Below are 17,929 nucleotides of genomic sequence, written 5' to 3' on the forward strand. Positions count from 1 at the left end.
GTTCCTGAAGCAGTTTTTTTTATAAGCTCCAGAGGAACTGAACCCAAGGGTTGTTCAAGGCCTAGTAAGCATTTTTCAGATCATGGTGCAGCCTGGGGGGGATGCACCACCATTTATTGGCATCCAACCAGTAAGAGTGGGATAGACTGAAGTTCCCATTCCCCAAAGGCTTTATCTGCATTCAGTGGGGTACAGCTAGATGTTCATCCTTAGTATTACTTCTTTCTGTTGTGAGGGAAGTATCTCCACTATACATTTTTCCTTATCTTGTCCCATAAACATTTCAAATAAACATTTGTTACTAGTATGAATGAGTTTCCCTAACCTTTACATGTAGAATTTTTATTTTAAATCTTATCAAATAAGAAGTGGTCAGAATCTTCAAGATTTGAGGTTCCCTTTTGTCAAAATAACCACAATTTAAGTTATTTTAGTTTAAAAAAAATTAGAGCAGGCAGAGTTTGAGAAGAATCACTCTTCAAAAGTCAAGTGTCAACTCGATGATGGCAAACTTCTTACAATGCTCACAGAAAAGCTTACCCTTTTCTGTTGCCTAATGAAACCTGCAATACAGCAACTTATTGATTGTCCTGCATGGTTCACCCAAAAAGGCGGATCCAAAAAGACTGACAGTAGCCAAGTTTAATTCTTATGTGCAATTTTTTATCACTTTCAAAACACAAAGAACAATTCCTAAACATATATTTCTAAAACATGCTAGGAAAGCATGTTATCACATGCTTAATCCAGAAAATATGTGGGGCCCAAGGATGAAAAAGAGTACATACAACACCTCCAAAATGTATTTATGCATATGGTATTTTAAAAAATATTGTGATGAAATATAAGGTGCCAGCACTATAATATTAAAACTGCTAAAGCTTGTAATTTTGAATAGAACAACCAGGGATTAGCTTTGCATTACAAACGGCTAAATCTGTCCTTAGTTACAAAAAATGCACAAGCTTCTGTAACACAGTCCATCTTGTGAGATTCAGCTTCAGCTTTTACACAACATGGTTGATCCTCGAGGTAGATTCCATCCCATACTGAAGGTGAACATGTTGTCTATGGGGTACACCAAATTCAGCAGCTCACACAGCATCCATCAATCAACACAACTAATTTGAGAGCTTTTTGTTTATGCATTGACAAAAAGGCACTTTGCCATACACAGGGTTGGGTTTCTTACTGGAAAGATCACCAAAGGGAAGAAAGGAGAAACACTGCTACAAATTAATCTCATCAAACCCTCTTTAACAGATACTTCCCCCAGCATGTGCAGGGAATGGATTCCCATGTGAATCTCTAGTCAGACAGTACAGTCTGTGAGACAAAGAAAACTTCAGTGCCAGGTGTTCTTATCTTTCTTATGTCCAGTCAAAATATACTGGCTGAGCTGGGCAGACTCCTTGCAGCGACAGAAAACAAGGGCCCATAGGCAAACCAAGTAACAGCAAAGATCTCATGACAAGGGGAGGGAAAAAAAACCCAAAACCCCAGACTGCCTTAAGACATTGCACTGTATCTGCTCTCCCCACCACCTCTACCACTCATGCTCCCACCAAACTGGAGCTGCCACCAAAGCTGACATATTCTGCCTATCCCCTCCCCCAGTCATTCAAGTTTTATAACCTCACTAAGGAAAAATTGCATGGAAGAAAACCAATGGAGGGGACAGCAAAGTGCATCATGATTGTATCATAAACTCTGGAACACAGAAGAATCTTTTGAATTAATGCACACACACACACAAAAGATGCACACACAAAGAAACCAAGGAAAATATGCCAAAAATACTAAATTTCAGGGAAAAAATTGTTCTTAACTATACATAAAACTTATCTGTGAAGGCACATGGCCACACTGAGGCATTGCTTTCCTCTAGAGATCCAAGTGTCCTCCTATCTGAGAATTTCTTGCAGTACAAGGCATTTGAGAGGCAAAACCCAGCTGATGTTGCAGGATACCTACCTCAAACAGAACAAATTTGCAACAGGTCTGTGGTGCAAACACAACAGTGACATGGGATGAATCACACCGAGAAGCAACCTCTTGCCAGAATTCACTGGCCTAGGAGTAACACACTGATTTAATTTTCTCATTAGAAATTTCATTTCTGAATAAATTACATTTTAGCATAAATTTCTGTGTGTCAACAGAAGCACAGTATATGCTGGATCAGCCTGCCTTTCTCCATGTTAAAAACTAGTTTTATTTTTGGCTTCTTAGAGCTTGTGGTCTGTAAAGATAGTTCTCCAATCAAACTGCAAGTGTCAGAAAACAGAAGTGCTGCATAATTTGCTCAAGACTGTGCAGAAAAATGTGTTTTAATCCATATCTAGTCCACGGATAGCAATGTTTTCTCAGTGCTGAGTCCATTTAATGCTTTTGAGATCAATTCCATCCTGCACCATTTCCCAGAGAGGGCTGTAAAGAAAAGCAGAAAACTGAGGGTAGCTAAAATGCACAGGACATCATCAACAATAATTAAACAGATTTTTTCAATGACACAAGGAATTAGGAGATATCTATCTGCCTGTCTTGCCCTTCTGGAGGTCAGTGAGCTTCAGGTGATCAGCCCTCAACTGTGTTCTCAACCAAAAATACAAGAGATGAGAGGGCAGATGCTCCACCTCATTTCCTGCTCCTACTTTCAGCATAAAGCACTGGTGTCTCCGAGACTGAGCCCTAGCATTTTTACTGTCCAGATTAGTCACCAGTCTTTCAGTTTCATCAGAATAAAACAATTTATCAATACATTAACTCAGTAATACCATCTCTGGCTTAAAATCTCCTAAGTACTGCCCTATGTGTCTGCCGTACTCGTATTCTTTCTCTGAATAGAAAAAGTTTTGTGTCAGGTTTGTTTCCTTAGAAATTTGTCACTAATGTTAGAATCAGGCTCCTACCCACCTGGGGGACAATGTTGCTAATATAGAGAAACACCAGCAGATTCTTGAAGCAAATTACTTGCAAGTAAATAAATCCAATTCTTCCCATGATTATCACACCTAAGAAGTCTTTGTGTTCAATGAGACAATATCTCACCTCATTTCCCTCAGCCTCTTCACATGCTGTATGCACTTCTGCACTGTATAATCCACTTCTTCTTCTGTAGTGAAACGACCGATGCCAAACCTAAACCAAAAGAAAATCTTAAGGAACTGAATAACAAGTACATGAAGAGGGTGGAACAAATCTACCATTTATTTTTATCAGGAAAGAAAAATATTTGGAAGCATAAGGGCAGACCACACCACACACCTTATAGATGAGTGAGCCAAGTCTTCATCTGTTCCGATTGCCCGCAAAACATAGGAAGGCTCCAGAGAAGCTGATGTGCAAGCACTAGGAAAGGGTAGGCAGGGAAATGTCAGACTTTTGCTTCATCTCCTCCAACAAAGAACAGGTCACTTACCTCTTTACAACACCATCTATCTACTTCCCCAGCCCCCTAGAAACCACAAGTGAATACAAGCAAGTAAAGTGATATTTCTGCTACTGCAGAAAAAAAGAATACAAGAACCAGGAATGATTGAGAAATGAGAGTAATAAATTAGGAGTATAAGGAAAGGAGAGAGAATACAGGTAATACACAAGAATAAACACAATGCCACACAGAGGCAGCAGGAATGCAGATTAAGAGGTAGCTGATGTAGAGGCTGTGAAAAAAAGACAGAAACTATCCGGAGAAAGTAATACACCCAGAACATAAAAGGAAAAAAAAAAAAAGACTTCACAAGCTGCTGTTTGGCAGCAGAACAAATAAATGAAAAACAGTGCACAGAAGGATCCAGAGTGAGATGATTGCAGTTGTCAATAGAGAGAGCTTCCACTTTGCAGCAGTATACAGAACTGGTTACATGACTCAGTTGGCCATGACTCCGTTTTTACAGGCAGCAACTTGCAGTGCCAATTGGAGAGCTGTAAAAAGCTCCCCAGTGCACTAAGTGGAGACTCAAAAGAGATCTTCACATTACAGAAGTGTTTGGCTTCAGGGGCAGTCATGTGGAGACTTGCTCTTCCTCCTCATAGTGCCAAATAGTTTCTAATTAGGATATGTTGACCACTTTGTTCTCAAAGGTGAGAGAAGGAGAGGAGGGGCATCTTTACACTCCATTCATTTCATCCTGAACATCAGGTTTGTCTGGGTAACTGAAATATTTCTCATCATTCCTGTAGTCAGGAGAGCTCCATAAAAGCACATGCAATTTTCTCTCTCAGTTTGGCATTTAACACAGGAACTATGAGCTGATTTAATTCAGATATGTGCCCAGCTTCATTAATCGCAGTAAAAATCTGCCGAAGGACAGAAGTTGTTCAAATTTTGGTGGCCTTTAGAATAAAAGTGTCACCAGTAGAAGTTAAGGTTACTCAAATAACCAGTTTGCAAGGCTAGTAGGTAGGAATTTCTGGGTTAATTTTGTGGTTTTGTGGGGGTCTTTCTGTTAGGATATTTTTTTGGTTGGTTTTTGTTTAGTTTTGTTTGTTGTTTTTTTTTCCCATGATAAAAAAATTTGACCTTCAGTTGAAATGTGTCCCTAAACACCACTGTAGAATGTAATCAATGCCAGGCTGACTCATTAACTGAATATGTGAATACAGGGCACAGAGGAAACTACTACTTAGCTTTTACCTTCATTAGCAGATGCTATTTTCTCTCAAAAATATACACTGCTATCCTTCCCATACATTCCACATACCTTCCTGAAGACAGAGCCACATCTTTCAGAGCCATCAGAAGACTCTCCCCTTCCACATATGCAAAAGATAAATTGATGCATCCTACATACACATAAATGAAACAGAAAAAAGAATCCATCAACTGAAATCTCAGGCAAATTGTCCCCTGCAAGGCAGGATTTGCATCATGTGCTCACGTGCATTATTCAGCTACGGCCATTAACACCAAGGAGCCAACAGGCTCAGAATTTTGCTTGAGTTACCTGGATAGCGATGCTTTTGATCTCCATTCATCACCACATCAGGAACTTCACTCATTATTTTTGTAACCAATCGTTCTGCCAATTGTGAGATTCGCTTATGATCATACTAACAGAGAAAGCAGAAAAGACACAAATAATAAACAGTGTACAGTCAGACCTCACTCAAACTGCTGCATGTCACCAGCTGCAAGCAGAATTAAGTAACTGGGTTTCATTCCCAGACAAGGGAATGAACATAGCTGAAACTTAAACTGTTAAACTTTGCCTGCTCTGGAGACTGTTTTAAAAGAGAATAACCCCTTGGCTTGTAGCTAGCTCAGTCTTCACAAATGTTTCAAACCATTCAGAAAGATCTACCTACACAAGCTGCCAAACCGACTTTCATAACAGCATTGAGTTCTTTGGGTTTCAAGACAAGTTAGGCAGTGCAGAAGATGATGCATTTTGCACACAAGAAAGGGCTCCTATTACAAGTGCCTCTTATTTCCCAGGAGCTCTCTAACTGTACCACAGAAAGACATGGACTTGCAAATGACTATGAACTCAGCTTTTACAATAAGTAACCTGCACGGCGAGACACATGCCCATGTGCAGTGTCTTTCTCTAGACTGAAAAATGAGGTCATTTATACCAAGAAAGCAGTAAAGTGTAGGATCAGCTTTGGCACACAGGACTGGCCACATGCACACATGCAATTCATGCTTGTTTACACTTGAAAAAGTTAAAAGAAAACCAGGCTAGCTCCAACACCAGTTGGTTTTAAAATGCCGTAATTCTGCCAGGCAAGGAGGAGAATCCAGATTGGGGGTTTGTGCAGAATTCAGACTCTGCAGGCTCCCTAGCCTCAACTTCCATAACCACACAGCTCAGAAGGTGGAATTCTTCTGCTTATCTCCTGGAAAGAAGCCTGATCCTTGGGTGCAGGTATCTGGCCTATGCATCCCATTGTCACTGTAAGTATTTTTACTTTCCAGCTGTAAGGAAAACATTGGTGCTCACAAACCAATGTAGCACCATACAGAGGCTCAGACACCAGACCTAGCAAGTAAACTTTACTGTCCAAGCTACGAAAAAAAGAAAAATAAATTCTTAGTTGCAAAGCTGCAGTAAACTTGAAATTACACTTAATAGGTGCAATACATATAATAACAGACTGGGAAGTCTTATTTTTTCAATATACATTACATAAACATGACAGTAATTTCAAATATGTTGCTAATACGCATGTGCATAATGGAGAAGTAAATACAAGCACATAAAAACCATATTTCACTAAAACTGTCAATTGTAGCCTTGTTGTAGAAAACTACGACTCTTCAAGAAAAAAGAAACTTTAGAAAGAACTTACAATCACCCAAAAACATCCCTTAAATTCTCAAAACATTCACTTAATGCTAAAACATGAGAATCAAATTTAATTCAGTTACATGGCTGCAAAAAGACCTAAGGAATCCAAAACTTAAATGGTGCTTTTACCCTATTTTCTGGAACCCAGGAAAAGTTTCTTGCTGCACATACCTCCATCTCCTGCTGTGCCACTTCACATGCTGCCCCCAGTCCCACTGCTAGAGGTGTGGGCACAGTCCCAGACCGCAGTCCTCTCTCCTGGCCTCCCCCACTCTGCAGGGGCTCCAGCCTGACACGTGGTCGACGGCGAACATAGAGAGCACCAACCCCTTGGAAGCAAGGAAAGCTGTTTTACCATATGCCCAGAGTTCTGAAATTATGAACAGGGACTCCAAGCTTTGGTAACATTTCTTATTTCCACAGCAAACACACACGTGGACACTTAACGGGAGAAAAATAAAGTGAACAAGTTCAGTATTACTTTCTAGGAAATGGTGCTTGTCCCCAATAACCATGTTGACGCTTGCAGAGCTCCAGCCATGGGAGCTCAGTTTCTTCAACTCTGCTTCAGTCACCCAAGGACTCAGTGCTTCTCCTCCTTCCCACAATTCCTGTACACAGCTGAAGTTCAGCCCCTTGCACTAAAGTTTTTATGGGCATTCACCAGTGTTGTCTTACTGACTTCCAAATTCTTTCCCTCGATTACTAGACCAGCACCAGTTCCAGGAGTCCTCTCCCTTTCTTCTCATTAGGAAGACTCATTAGTGGCAACAATTTTCAGCGAGTGGATTAGATAAGCCAGTTTTGCTAGTCAGTCACTTTAGTGCTCTACTCTCCTCACCTTGAAACCAAATTTTCATGTCTTTGAGTGCTCTGGTAGTACACTTAATAAGTGACTGTCACCACAGGAAGGACAGCTGCAACTTCCCAGCATAACAAATGGTGAAAATTTATGTCTATCACTTGTCCAAAATTACTAGTTGAAAACTTAGTCCTTGTCCAGAGATAATGTCTTCAGCTCTCAGCACAACTCAGAAAAAAAACCCCCTTGTTGAAAAATAAGAATTTTGGTTTTTGTTTCTGAATAGGATAACAAAAGTTATAATATTAAACTTATAACATTATATATAATATAATGTTATAAGTTAAAATGCTGTATGTATAGCATACAGCAAACCTGATTTCTGGCTCTCTAACACCCACTGTCACAAGCCAAATAGACCTTGACAATAATAATAGCTGGATTTTTAGTATTTGTCAGTCAACCAGAAAATGTATAGCTGGATATTAAACCCCATTCTGCAAAGAAAATGCACAAATGGAGTTGTTGGAATGCAGCCACTGGAAGTAGATAACAATCAAAAATCATCTATCAGTTACCTTTTGGTCTCCTTGTTTCAAATCACACTCTGGTCTAAACTTTGCTCTATAACCAAGTGATTTCATTTCAATAATTTCAGCATTAGTTCTGCTTCACACCAAGCAGATGACTCCTGAAAAACCCACTGCTGCTATGCTGCCACCATCATACAACACTCTTTCTTCTTTCAGTGAAGCCACCTCAACCCATCTAGCATTGAAGATCTACTTCCTGCAGCTCTACGCTGGCAGCAGTGCCTGAGCTACTCTGCAGTCTGTCCAACACCATTCAGAACAGCTTTCTACAGCTCAAGTAACTGACACTGTGACAAATGGCTTTGACTTCACACCTTGTGTTGTTACCTTAAGGTAGGCATGGAAACAACAATTCCCTATGAAGCACTTCAGTGAGTACCTTTGGGCCCATAAATTTTATGGCCACTGATGCTCATTAAGTCAATTTTCATGTTGTTGACGTCCATAGGAATTTTACCAATCGCTTGTGCAGCATCCGTGTGGAAGAAAACGTTACGTGCACGGCAGATCTCACCTGCAAGAAAACACCAAACCAAAACCAGATTACCTTAACTAATTGCTATGATCCCAAAGATTCCAGCACTGGATCTAAAGCATGACTGAATCTAAACCAACAGGAAGTTATTGAGCTATCTGAGGTGACAAAGGCAGAAATGGGGGCTGTGATGTTTCTTTTACACTGAAGTGGCTAAAGCTGTGCAGGGGCTACTGTAGTTTGATGCTTTGGCACAGGTTTAGGCAGGTAAGACTACAGTGAATTTCTCCAGCTGAGAAGTTAAAAAGTCTTCTACTGTTCAGAATTGAGATTATTTCCAAACCCACACCTAACAAGCTTAAGAACAAATGTTTACATGAAATATCAAAGTCTCCACACAGAAATGACTCCACAGTTGGAAAATATTGGTTTTTCTTGCTTCTTTTGCTTTTCAACATCCAGTACAAGCCAGCCTTCCTTTCAAGTTTCTATTTGCCATATATTTTTATGTCATTCCCTCTATTTTCCAAGTTTTCCAGCACTCAGCTTCAAAAACATTCTCAGAATTGTCACACACACACACACTTATTACTACCACATGAAGTCAGCTGAGCTGGTCACCAGGCTAAAATATATGAAGAAATAATGTATTGTTCATGGACAGAAAGCGTAAGTATTATTTATTTGTATCATCAAAAAAATCACAATACATCTTCCACAGGATCTGCACAGCTGTATCCGAGACCTCTCCTCTGCACAAGAGCTTCAACGTGGTACTTCACAGGATAAGTAACCCCCCTATGGTCCAGCAAGGTCAGGCCACAGGCCACAAGTCACACAGTAGCAGGGCCTCAGGTTCCCTCTGCAAGGCCTCAGGCCTGGCCTGTTGGACCTGTTCAAGGTGTCAGGAGAACATACCAGGGGAACTACAGCTGGCACCAGCTGTCTCTGGCATTTAAACATGGGACCATAGTAAGGACCTTGACAATATAAGCACAGGAGGAAAAAAAGAATCCCTGGGGCTATAAGCAATTAACTGGTGGTCAAATGCTTGTCAACAAAAAAACACAACCAACCTTGAAAAACTTTGGCAAAAATAATGCTTTGAGCTTAAAGAAAAAAGAAATAAATGCAGCAGCTAAGGAAGAAAACCAGATACATGAGATGCCTGCCACATGCCTAAGAAAACAATACCCTACGGAATATGTACTCCAGAGCAGTCCAAATATTGTCCAAAAACTCAAACATCTTATGAAAGGCTATCTTGAATATGAAGGTGTGCTGGGTTTGGCTGGAGTAGAGCTAACTTCCTCCACAACGGCTAGTATAGGTCTGTGTTTTGGATTTGTGTTGAACACAGGGGTAATAACAGATGTTTCTGATATTGCTGACCAGGGCTTGCACAGAGCCAAGGCCTCTTCTGCCCCTCATATGGCCAGACTGGCAAGGGGGCTGTGGGTATGTGAGGCTGGGAGGAGACACAACCAGGACAGGTGACCCAAACTTACCAAAGGGACATTTCAGACCATATGACATATGCCACACACTTTCAGTATAGAAAACTGGGAGGAAGAAGGTGGAAGGGGGAGACATTTGGAGTGATGGTGTTTGTCTTCCCAAGTCACCACTAGGATGGGGCCCTGCTCTCCTGGAGGTGGATGAACACCTGCCTGTCCATGGAAAGCAGTATGGAATTCTTTGTTTTTCTTTGCTTGTGTGCACGGTTTTTGCCTTCCAGATTAAACTGTCTTTATCTCAATCCCTGTGTTTTCTAGCTTTTACCATTCCAATTGTCTCCCCCGTCCTGCTGGTAGAGGAGTGACTGAGTGGCTGCAAGGTGCTTGGTTGCCAGCTAGGGTTAAACTAGGTCAGAAAGGGTATCTGTATATGTTTTGCTACTGTCACAGTAAACTATCAACAAATCACATGGTATTCAGGGATCTGGAGGATCATCAGGGAGGCACATGCTCACCCTGTTTGCTCCAACAACCGTGGTTCTCCAGGGTCTCCCTTCATCTGCTCTGAGGTCCCTGTCACTCTACCTGCCAGCTCAGAGCCTGGCTCACCCTCTCCCTGCCTCCTGTTCCAGAAGCATAGCTCTTCAGTGGGCTTTTGGCCTACAAAGCAATTGTTCATGACTCTATACGGCAATACTGGGGGAAGGATTGTCCAAGTGTGGTGCTCACTATCCTCTCCCACTCCAAATCCTGCACATTTCTCCTCTTAAACACTACAAGCGCTCAATAAATCATTATGGTATATAAGCTCAATTTTGGCCAGTTATTCTGTACAATTTTTTAATCCATCGTACAATCCAATGAATTGCAGTTGATCCGTCCAGAGCAATGATTGCTGCAATGCTCACCATAAAGGTAGTACATTTCATTCCCATTTCCCTTTGAAATCAATTTTTATTTGGGACAGTAGTATTATTTATTTATAGTACATTTTTTATTTTAAAATATTTATGTTATTATTTTTCCTTTGCTATATTACACCTAATCTTTTGCATCAGTACCATTTGGAGATTAAAACATTATCTAAAATGAAGCACAAGCAACCTTAGTTGGCATCTAGAAGCCACAGTGTACTTACCAATGTCATGAATAGGCTGCTTTACTCCTATTTCATTATTTACAGTCATTACAGAAACCAAACTTGTATCAGGCTGGAATGCAGCCTCCAGCTCCTGGCGAAAGATTCAGAAGGACAAAAGTTGTGACTAACAGAGAAGCAGGATTCCTGTGCACATCTTCAATTTACCAGCAACTCAACCACCAGTCCCTCATTTGCAACAAACACCTAGGTTTCTGACACACAGCTCTGGGGAGAACACTAACCCACGTGAACATCAAATGCCTGTTGGAAGAGGAGTGAATCAACTGTGTCTCTGCATGTCCTAACCCTTCAATGCACCTGGCACCCCACTTGATTAAATCAAATCTCAACAGGCTTTGCTATATCCCATATATGTCTCAGAACTATTTTCTTTAATGAATTAACCATCCACAGTACAGCTTAAGCCTCCTCCAGCCAAGGTGAGGCTGGCTGTAAAGGAACTGCTCTTTAAACAAAGTCACATCACATCTGCAGCAACATGCTCAGAAAACACCACTCATTGCTGTGCCCACAGGCTGATCCCTTGGTCCCATCACAAACCATGCTCTCCATGGCAGGTGAGGGACTGGGAATAAAACTGTTGCTGCCCTGTGCTACAGGACGTCAGCGATGAACTGAAAACATACAACTTCTAAATTTTAGGGCTGCAGCCAGTACACATAGAAGGGCTGGCTCATGGACAGCCATAGGAAGTACTGTAATCACTGAAACAGTGCCTCAAGTACTGGGCTCCTTATAGGGGACTCAACAGCTCCACCTGCACAGTAGCAGCTGAAGGGTGGGACAGAAGGTGGATGTTCTGGTTGAGAAAAAGTGTAGGATGTTAAACAGAACAGAAAATCCTTTTCCAGGTCTGACAGATTTAACTATGATTCTCATACTACTTTGTGATATTTATTATCCTTTTAGACAACATAAGGTTTTGAGCATCAACTTGAAGCAAAAACCTCTTCTTTTTTTAGTTTCTTTCTGTCAGTAACAACTTACCTTCAGATCTACGAGCCCATTTTTTTTAACAGGTAGGTATGTGATGTGAAAACCTTCTGTTTCCAGGGAACGACACGAATCCAACACACACTTGTGCTCTGTTTGCGTAGTAATGATATGCTTTTTTCTGGATTTATAGAACCTTGCAACACCCTGTCAGGCACAGTCCATGAAAAAGAAATTGGCCACTGAAGAAAGCAGGCATTACACAGTATGATTGAAAATAAGAAATTACTACCTAGATATAGTTCATTTGGATCTTTCCTGTTTGACCCAAGTCATGAATCTAAAAGGTACTGACAGATAATCCACACTACATATCTCCATCAGCACCTGCTTTTCAATGCATCTTACTTCTCAAAAACTCTGTGAAAATCTTTATTGCTGTTAAGCTGTAGAAGCCATTAACCAAAGCATTTTTTTGAAAACTTTTGCAATGGAGTCATAAACACTGAGAAGTCTGAACAACCACATACTACATACAAAACCTAGTCTTCATAAGAAAAAGGTTTCTAATCTGCATGTCCACTATATTTCACAATAAAGATTTTAATTATATAAGCAGAAGGAATGTATTTAGTGCATGCGAGATAAACATCAAATATTTTACATTGCCCTCAAAATCATGTCCCAGGCATCAAAACATTCATCCATGTATTTCCTCCACATACGTAAGAGAGTATCACAAAAAGTAAATCCAGAAATGCACATATGTTATACTCCAACATATTATTAACGTTTCAATTGTTGAGAGACGCATACAGTTCCTAAATACAAAATTTTAACATAATAAATGAGAATCAGTATAAACTTTTTACCTTAATTGCCATATTATTGGACTCTGTTGCACCACTGGTAAATATAATTTCCCGTGAATCAGCTCCTATTAAATCTGCAACTTGCTGTTTAAAAAGAAATACAAATTTAACTTGTTAAGAAAACATAGAATAAATTCACTACAGCAAAATACATGTGAAATGTTTTCAAGAATACTCCCTTGAGCTTCAAAGGATTACAGCTGGTACCTAACAAAGTTATGCTAAAAATAGTCTAAATATCTGAATTATAAAATACACAAGGAATCTACAGTCATTAGAAGTGGTATTAAGCATTAACCTGTTATAACACAGATAAAAGCTTAAGAAGACAAAAACCCACTACATATTACTTAAAAAAAATGAAAAACATCCTTCCCTAAAATTAGAAGAATGATAAGATATGGAGTTAGTCCAATGACTGCAGCAACGTGCTTGTGACTGCAGGAAACCAATAATACTGTGGCACTTTTACTTACAGTATTGGTTTCTGCCATTTCAGTTGCTCTAATCTCACTGTTGGAGCAAGTGCCGGCTTCTACACCTGGGACTGGAGAACCCTGGGAGCCCAGACAGACTGGGGAACAAGAGGCTGGAGAGCAGCAGCACAGAAATCTGAGACCTGGAAGTTTGGGCTGAGGGCAAGTGCAACAGAAGCCAGTAGTGCCCTGGCAGCCCCAAGGGTCAGTCTGTCCTACGGGATATCAGGCCCAGCACTGCCAATCGAGCAAGGGGGAGACTGTCCTATCCTGTCCTGCTCTGGGGAGGCTGCACCTCAAGTCCTGGGGGCACTTTGGGGCAAATCTATATAAGGATATGAAGTTATCAGAGAACATCCAGAGGAGGGCCATGAAATGGTTAAGGGCCTAGAGGAGAGTCTGTAAAACAAACAGCTGAGGTCACTTGGTTCTTTCAGACTGAAGAAAAGGAAATTGAAGTCAGACCTCACTGAGGGCTGCAGCTTCCTCATGAGGGGCATCAGAGAGGCAGCTCTCTGCTCTCAGTGACCAATGACAGGGCTTGAGGAAACAGATAGAGCTGTGTCGAGGACGTGTAGGTAGGAGAGTAGGAAACAAGTTTTTTACCCAGAGGGTGGTCAGGCACTGGAACAAGCTCCCCAGGGAAGTGGTACAGCCTGACGCCTACCACAGTTCAAAGAGTGTTTGGAGAATGCTCTCAGGTGGTGGGATTGTTGGGGCATCCTGTGCAGGGCCAGGGTTGGACTTCATGATGCTTGTGGTTCCCTTCCCACTTGAAGTATTCTATGAGTCTATCTTTTCCTACAATAAATCTACTAAAGTTCAGCTAAGCAAAGAGGAAGCTGCTAAATCCAGCCCACAGAGAACAGGGGTTTTTTTCTTCCTTTTTTTGTTAGGTTCTTTTGACCCTAATTTTCCTCAACAGCAGGAAAACCAACGCAACCAACAACCAACAACTCACCCGCCTCGCTTTCTCCATGGCAGCCTCACTCTCCCAGCCATAGGCGTGGGTCCTGGAATGGGGGTTGCCATAGTAGGCTGTCAGGTACGGGAGCATGCTGTCCAGGACTCTGGGATCCTGTGGAACACAAACCACCCAGCCTTAGAAAAGGAGAAGGGAAACTATATGTGATCTCTCTGGACATACCCCCTTGCCACAGTATCAGCAGCACTTCTGTGGCAGTGTCTTGCTTTAGCTTAGACCTGACCTTAAAAACTTGAGGCTATTACATGTTATGTGTAACACAAGTATTCAGCAGTTATGCTCTGTGCACATAACCCTGATCTGCACCGAAGGTTAAAGAAGAGCAACATAATTTGAGAAAACAGAATCACAGACCAGTATGGGCTGGAAAAGACTTTAAAGCTTATCTTGTTCCACGCCCCTGCCACGGGCAGGGCCACACTTTCCACTAGGTCCGGTTGCTCCAAGCCCCATCCAACCTGGCCGTTCTTCTGAGCAGAAAAAAAACCCCAAAGTCTTAAAATGTTAAGAAAAATGTCAGATCAGTATTTTGGCTGAATTCACTTCTTGCTTCTCTCAACTGTCTCCACTCCCGCAGGGGTCGGTGCGAGCCACTTCGCGGCTCGGCCACGCTCCGGCCCTGCGGCACGGGGGCTGCCCATGCCGGGGGCTGCCCCGGCGTAGCTACAGCCCTACCGGGGGATGCCCGCACTGCCCTGTGGTGACAGGAACAGCCTGTGTCGCTACAGGTGGCGCCGAACGCCGCCTCTGTCCCCCACGGCAGCTCGAGACACACGCGACCGCTCGGGCAAGAGAACCGGGAGTGTGGGGCCCTGCTCCGTTTCCCGTGCTCGGTACGGCCCTTACCAGCGGGGTGGTGGCCTGGACATCCATGTAAAGCGGCCGAGGAGCACCGCCGCCATCGATGGTTCGCCCTGAGGGGAGAAGAGGGGGAAAGCTGCTGTCAGGGGCCGGCAGGAGCGGGGGAGCTGTTCCTTCCCAGACAGGGGCTCTGCCCGACCGCGGCCTTACCCGATCCTGATCCGGATCCCGGTCTCGGTACTGGTCTCGGTCCCGGTCCCCCCGCTCGGAACCGCCGCGGGGCTCGTTGGCCCCTCAGGGCCGCCAAGCGCCGCCACAGCAGCATAGCGCGCGACGGCCAGAGCGGGGCGTGCCCCCCTCTTCCTGTACGTCACGGCGCGCGCCGGAAGCGAGGCCCAGACAGGCGGAGGTGCGGTGCGGCCTAGCGAGGTACGGGCGGGGCTGGGGAACGGGAACGGGAACGGGAACGGGAACGTGAACGGGGGGGGGGGGAGGGGTAGGGCGCAGGAGGGCGGGGCGCTAGTGAGGTGAAGCGCGCGCTGAGGACCCCGGTTCGCCTCCGAGAGCTCTTGCGCCTCGCAACGGCGATGGCCGCCGTTCCCGGGGAGTCCACGCCTCCACGGCCTGAATATCTGCACTAAGTCCTCGGCCTGGCCTCGATCTCCCTAAGGGAGGGTTCACTGCCCGCTCCTCTGCCTCCGAGACCAAGCGGCAGCCGGGAAGGTTGGGCCAGCAGTGGAGGCTCGCTCAGGTGCCGCGTGTGCTGCTCGCTAGGGACTGAGAACACACAGGGTGAGGCCCCGAAAGAGCCTCGGTAGCCACAGCGGCGCTCGCAGGAGCTTGTTGAGGGGAAACGAGGCCATCGTTCCCTCCTCCTTCCTATCTGACACGCAAGGAAACAAGGCTGGGAGCCAGCACAAGCTCCTGCGCTGCACCCGCGAGAAGCTCTGAGCTGCACAGCCTGGCCTGCCAGCCCAGTTTGCTTATAGAAGTCTGTTAGACAAAGCAGTAAATCGGTGTGGGTATTGTCCTTTCTGTTTTAGATGCCTGTGACCGTGGGCCCATATGGGCAGTCGCAGCCCAGCTGTTTCGACAGAATAAAGATGGGTTTCATGATGGGCTTTGCAGTGGGCATGGCTGCAGGAGCGCTGTTCGGCACATTTTCCTGCCTCAGGTATGCCAAGGAAATGGCTTCCACAGACAAGTGGTGACAGGGAGATAGCCAGAGAGAAATGGTCATGCTGTGGGGTTGGGAAGGGATTGGTTTTGGTCCTGTGCCGGTTCCATGAATGGAACTTTGTCTGTGACTCCCAGCTACTGCAGTAAGCCCCTGGCCTACAAAATGTGAGTGTGGTGCTGGCAGGGCATCACCCCTGGGTGCCCTGTATGCCGGGAGGTCACAGCTTCACAGACCTTTTCTTGCCTCTTGTAAGGAAGGTTCATTGGGAAGCTGAGGCTGTGGAGGATCACCTCCAGGAGGAACCAGATTAATTGTCAATGCAGATACCTGTGCAGCCCTCTCCTGGCCCTAAGGCTTCCTGAGGTGCTCTGTAAGCTCCCAGTGTCTGCATCGTGGTCCCTTTGTGTGTCCCATGCCCTGCACAGAGGCAGTTACCAAACTGACCCTGAGTCTGAATGGCAGGAGTGTGGATCCACCCATGGCTCGCATTGGCACAGTCCCACTGTGCAATGGAGAGTGACAATATTCCACCTTCCCCTGGAACTCAGCATGCTGACATGAAAACAAGCTGTGTTTGTTGCTCTGTGTTTGCTCTGGCACTGTTGACTGGTGTTGCACATCATCTGTGACAAAGAATCACTAAAGTCAGCTCTTTCATACTTTGCAGAACTCTGTTTGATGGTTTTTACCTGTGATTAAACATGGGAGATGATTTGGTAGTGGGGTGAAGGAGGAAGAGGTACAAATGTTAATCCAATGGGAGTTTGAAGTTTTCTAATTTCTCTCAGTTCCCAGAGGATAAGCAGCATGGTGCTGGCAGAAGATACATATTAAGAGCATTTAGAAGAATCAGAGTGGTTCTGTTGTACTTGAATGACACAGCTGCAGTACTTGTGCTGTTCTATTTTTGAGAGAAAATCTCATGTTTTAAGAATGAAGTGCATGAAATTCCTTAGACTCTTAAGTCACTGCACTGTTTAAAAGCCAAATATTACAAGAGTTTCTTGAGACCGAACAATTCTTTTTGTTTTAGTCTGACCTCAGGTAAGTGAAAAATGGAGAACAGAAACACTTTTTGAAGTTTCTAGGCCTTTCAGGTGTCCCACATTAAAAATGCAGAGTCAGTAGTAAATAAAAATTTAAGTTGATTTTAAAATTTTAAGGTGATATTAAAAAGATTGCCACTGTAGCTAGAGAGGATGGCAGTACAACAGCTCAGACAACTCTTTGTACTCTGGCAAGTGAAATACTTGGCCAGCATTTTTTCCCCATATTAAGGGTATTTGGGAGACCAGGATGCAAAGCTGTGCCTGCTAAGGGTGTGGCAGGAAGGTTCCACTGCAGGAAAAATACACATGGGCCATGTGAGGTGGGGGCCACCCAAGAGCCCCTGCAGTAGCACAGGGCACTGCACCCAGTCTCTGGGGAGGCAGCTGTACAATTGCACAGATGTAGACGTAGAAGTGTTCAGTTTGCAACCATGAGCTGATTGTGTCAGATGTTTTCTGCTGCATGTCTGTGATCTGTCAGGTTTCAGCTTTTATATAATCCCTGTGATTTTCTTTATCTCAGGATTGGCATGAGAGGACGAGAGCTGATGGGTGGAGTTGGCAAAACGATGATGCAAAGCGGTGGGACGTTTGGGACATTCATGGCCATTGGTATGGGAATACGCTGCTAATCTGGAGTTTGGGATTTATCCCAGAGTGCCCCCACCCAGCCATTCCTCCACTGTACAATAATAAAATCTTTAGATACCTGGAAGTGAGAGCTCTTAATGAAACAGCACAGTCCTACCCTCTGTGCTCTGCTGATTGTAAGCATACCTTTTACAAAATTTCTACTTTCTTCCCATCTCTTTCTCCCAAAACAATGAGAGTTAATAATCATTTTTACT

General features: G+C 43.7%; 2 protein-coding genes across 3 annotated transcripts; one reads left to right on the plus strand and one right to left on the minus strand.

The window, feature by feature from the left end:
* Positions 1 to 627: 627 nt before the first annotated feature.
* NFS1 (NFS1 cysteine desulfurase) lies at positions 628 to 15,221 on the minus strand. The gene is made up of 13 exons (XM_064729822.1): positions 15,063 to 15,221; positions 14,898 to 14,965; positions 14,028 to 14,144; positions 12,591 to 12,674; positions 11,773 to 11,925; positions 10,762 to 10,855; positions 8,071 to 8,205; positions 6,468 to 6,625; positions 4,950 to 5,055; positions 4,707 to 4,788; positions 3,268 to 3,351; positions 3,052 to 3,141; positions 628 to 2,430 (listed from the first exon to the last, which is right to left on the minus strand). Exons 1-13 carry the CDS (start codon positions 15,175 to 15,177, stop codon positions 2,367 to 2,369), a joined length of 1,350 nt encoding a protein of 449 aa, XP_064585892.1. The 5' UTR covers positions 15,178 to 15,221; the 3' UTR covers positions 628 to 2,366.
* On the plus strand, positions 15,164 to 17,796 carry ROMO1 (reactive oxygen species modulator 1). 2 transcript variants are annotated; one of them, XM_064729823.1, is made up of 3 exons: positions 15,164 to 15,281; positions 15,896 to 16,026; positions 17,605 to 17,796. In XM_064729823.1, the coding sequence occupies exons 2-3, from the start codon at positions 15,896 to 15,898 to the stop codon at positions 17,711 to 17,713; spliced, it is 240 nt and encodes a 79-aa protein (XP_064585893.1). In that variant the 5' UTR covers positions 15,164 to 15,281; the 3' UTR covers positions 17,714 to 17,796. The 2 variants fall into 2 exon arrangements, with proteins under 2 accessions (XP_064585893.1, XP_064585894.1); XM_064729824.1 differs by lacking the exon at positions 15,164 to 15,281 and adding an exon at positions 15,520 to 15,644.
* The last annotated feature ends 133 nt before the right edge of the window (positions 17,797 to 17,929 follow it).

The sequence above is a fragment of the Zonotrichia leucophrys genome, chromosome 20, assembly GCF_028769735.1.
Source record: "Zonotrichia leucophrys gambelii isolate GWCS_2022_RI chromosome 20, RI_Zleu_2.0, whole genome shotgun sequence".
In the NCBI taxonomy this organism is placed as follows: Eukaryota; Metazoa; Chordata; class Aves; order Passeriformes; family Passerellidae; genus Zonotrichia; species Zonotrichia leucophrys.

Bases quoted from the DNA above. Each gene is read 5' to 3' on its own strand.
- ROMO1 (XM_064729823.1), top strand. From the start codon at position 15,896: ATGCCTGTGACCGTGGGCCCATATGGGCAGTCGCAGCCCAGCTGTTTC. The intron at 16,027-17,604 runs GTATGCCAAGGA...TCTTTATCTCAG, and splicing joins GGCACATTTTCCTGCCTCAG to GATTGGCATGAGAGGACGAG.
- NFS1 (XM_064729822.1), bottom strand. From the start codon at position 15,177: ATGCTGCTGTGGCGGCGCTTGGCGGCCCTGAGGGGCCAACGAGCCCCG. The intron at 12,675-14,027 runs GTGAGTTGTTGG...CTTTTTAAACAG, and splicing joins CCATGGAGAAAGCGAGGCGG to CAAGTTGCAGATTTAATAGG. The intron at 5,056-6,467 runs GTATGTGCAGCA...TTTCTCTGTTAG, and splicing joins TGGCACAGCAGGAGATGGAG to TATGATCATAAGCGAATCTC.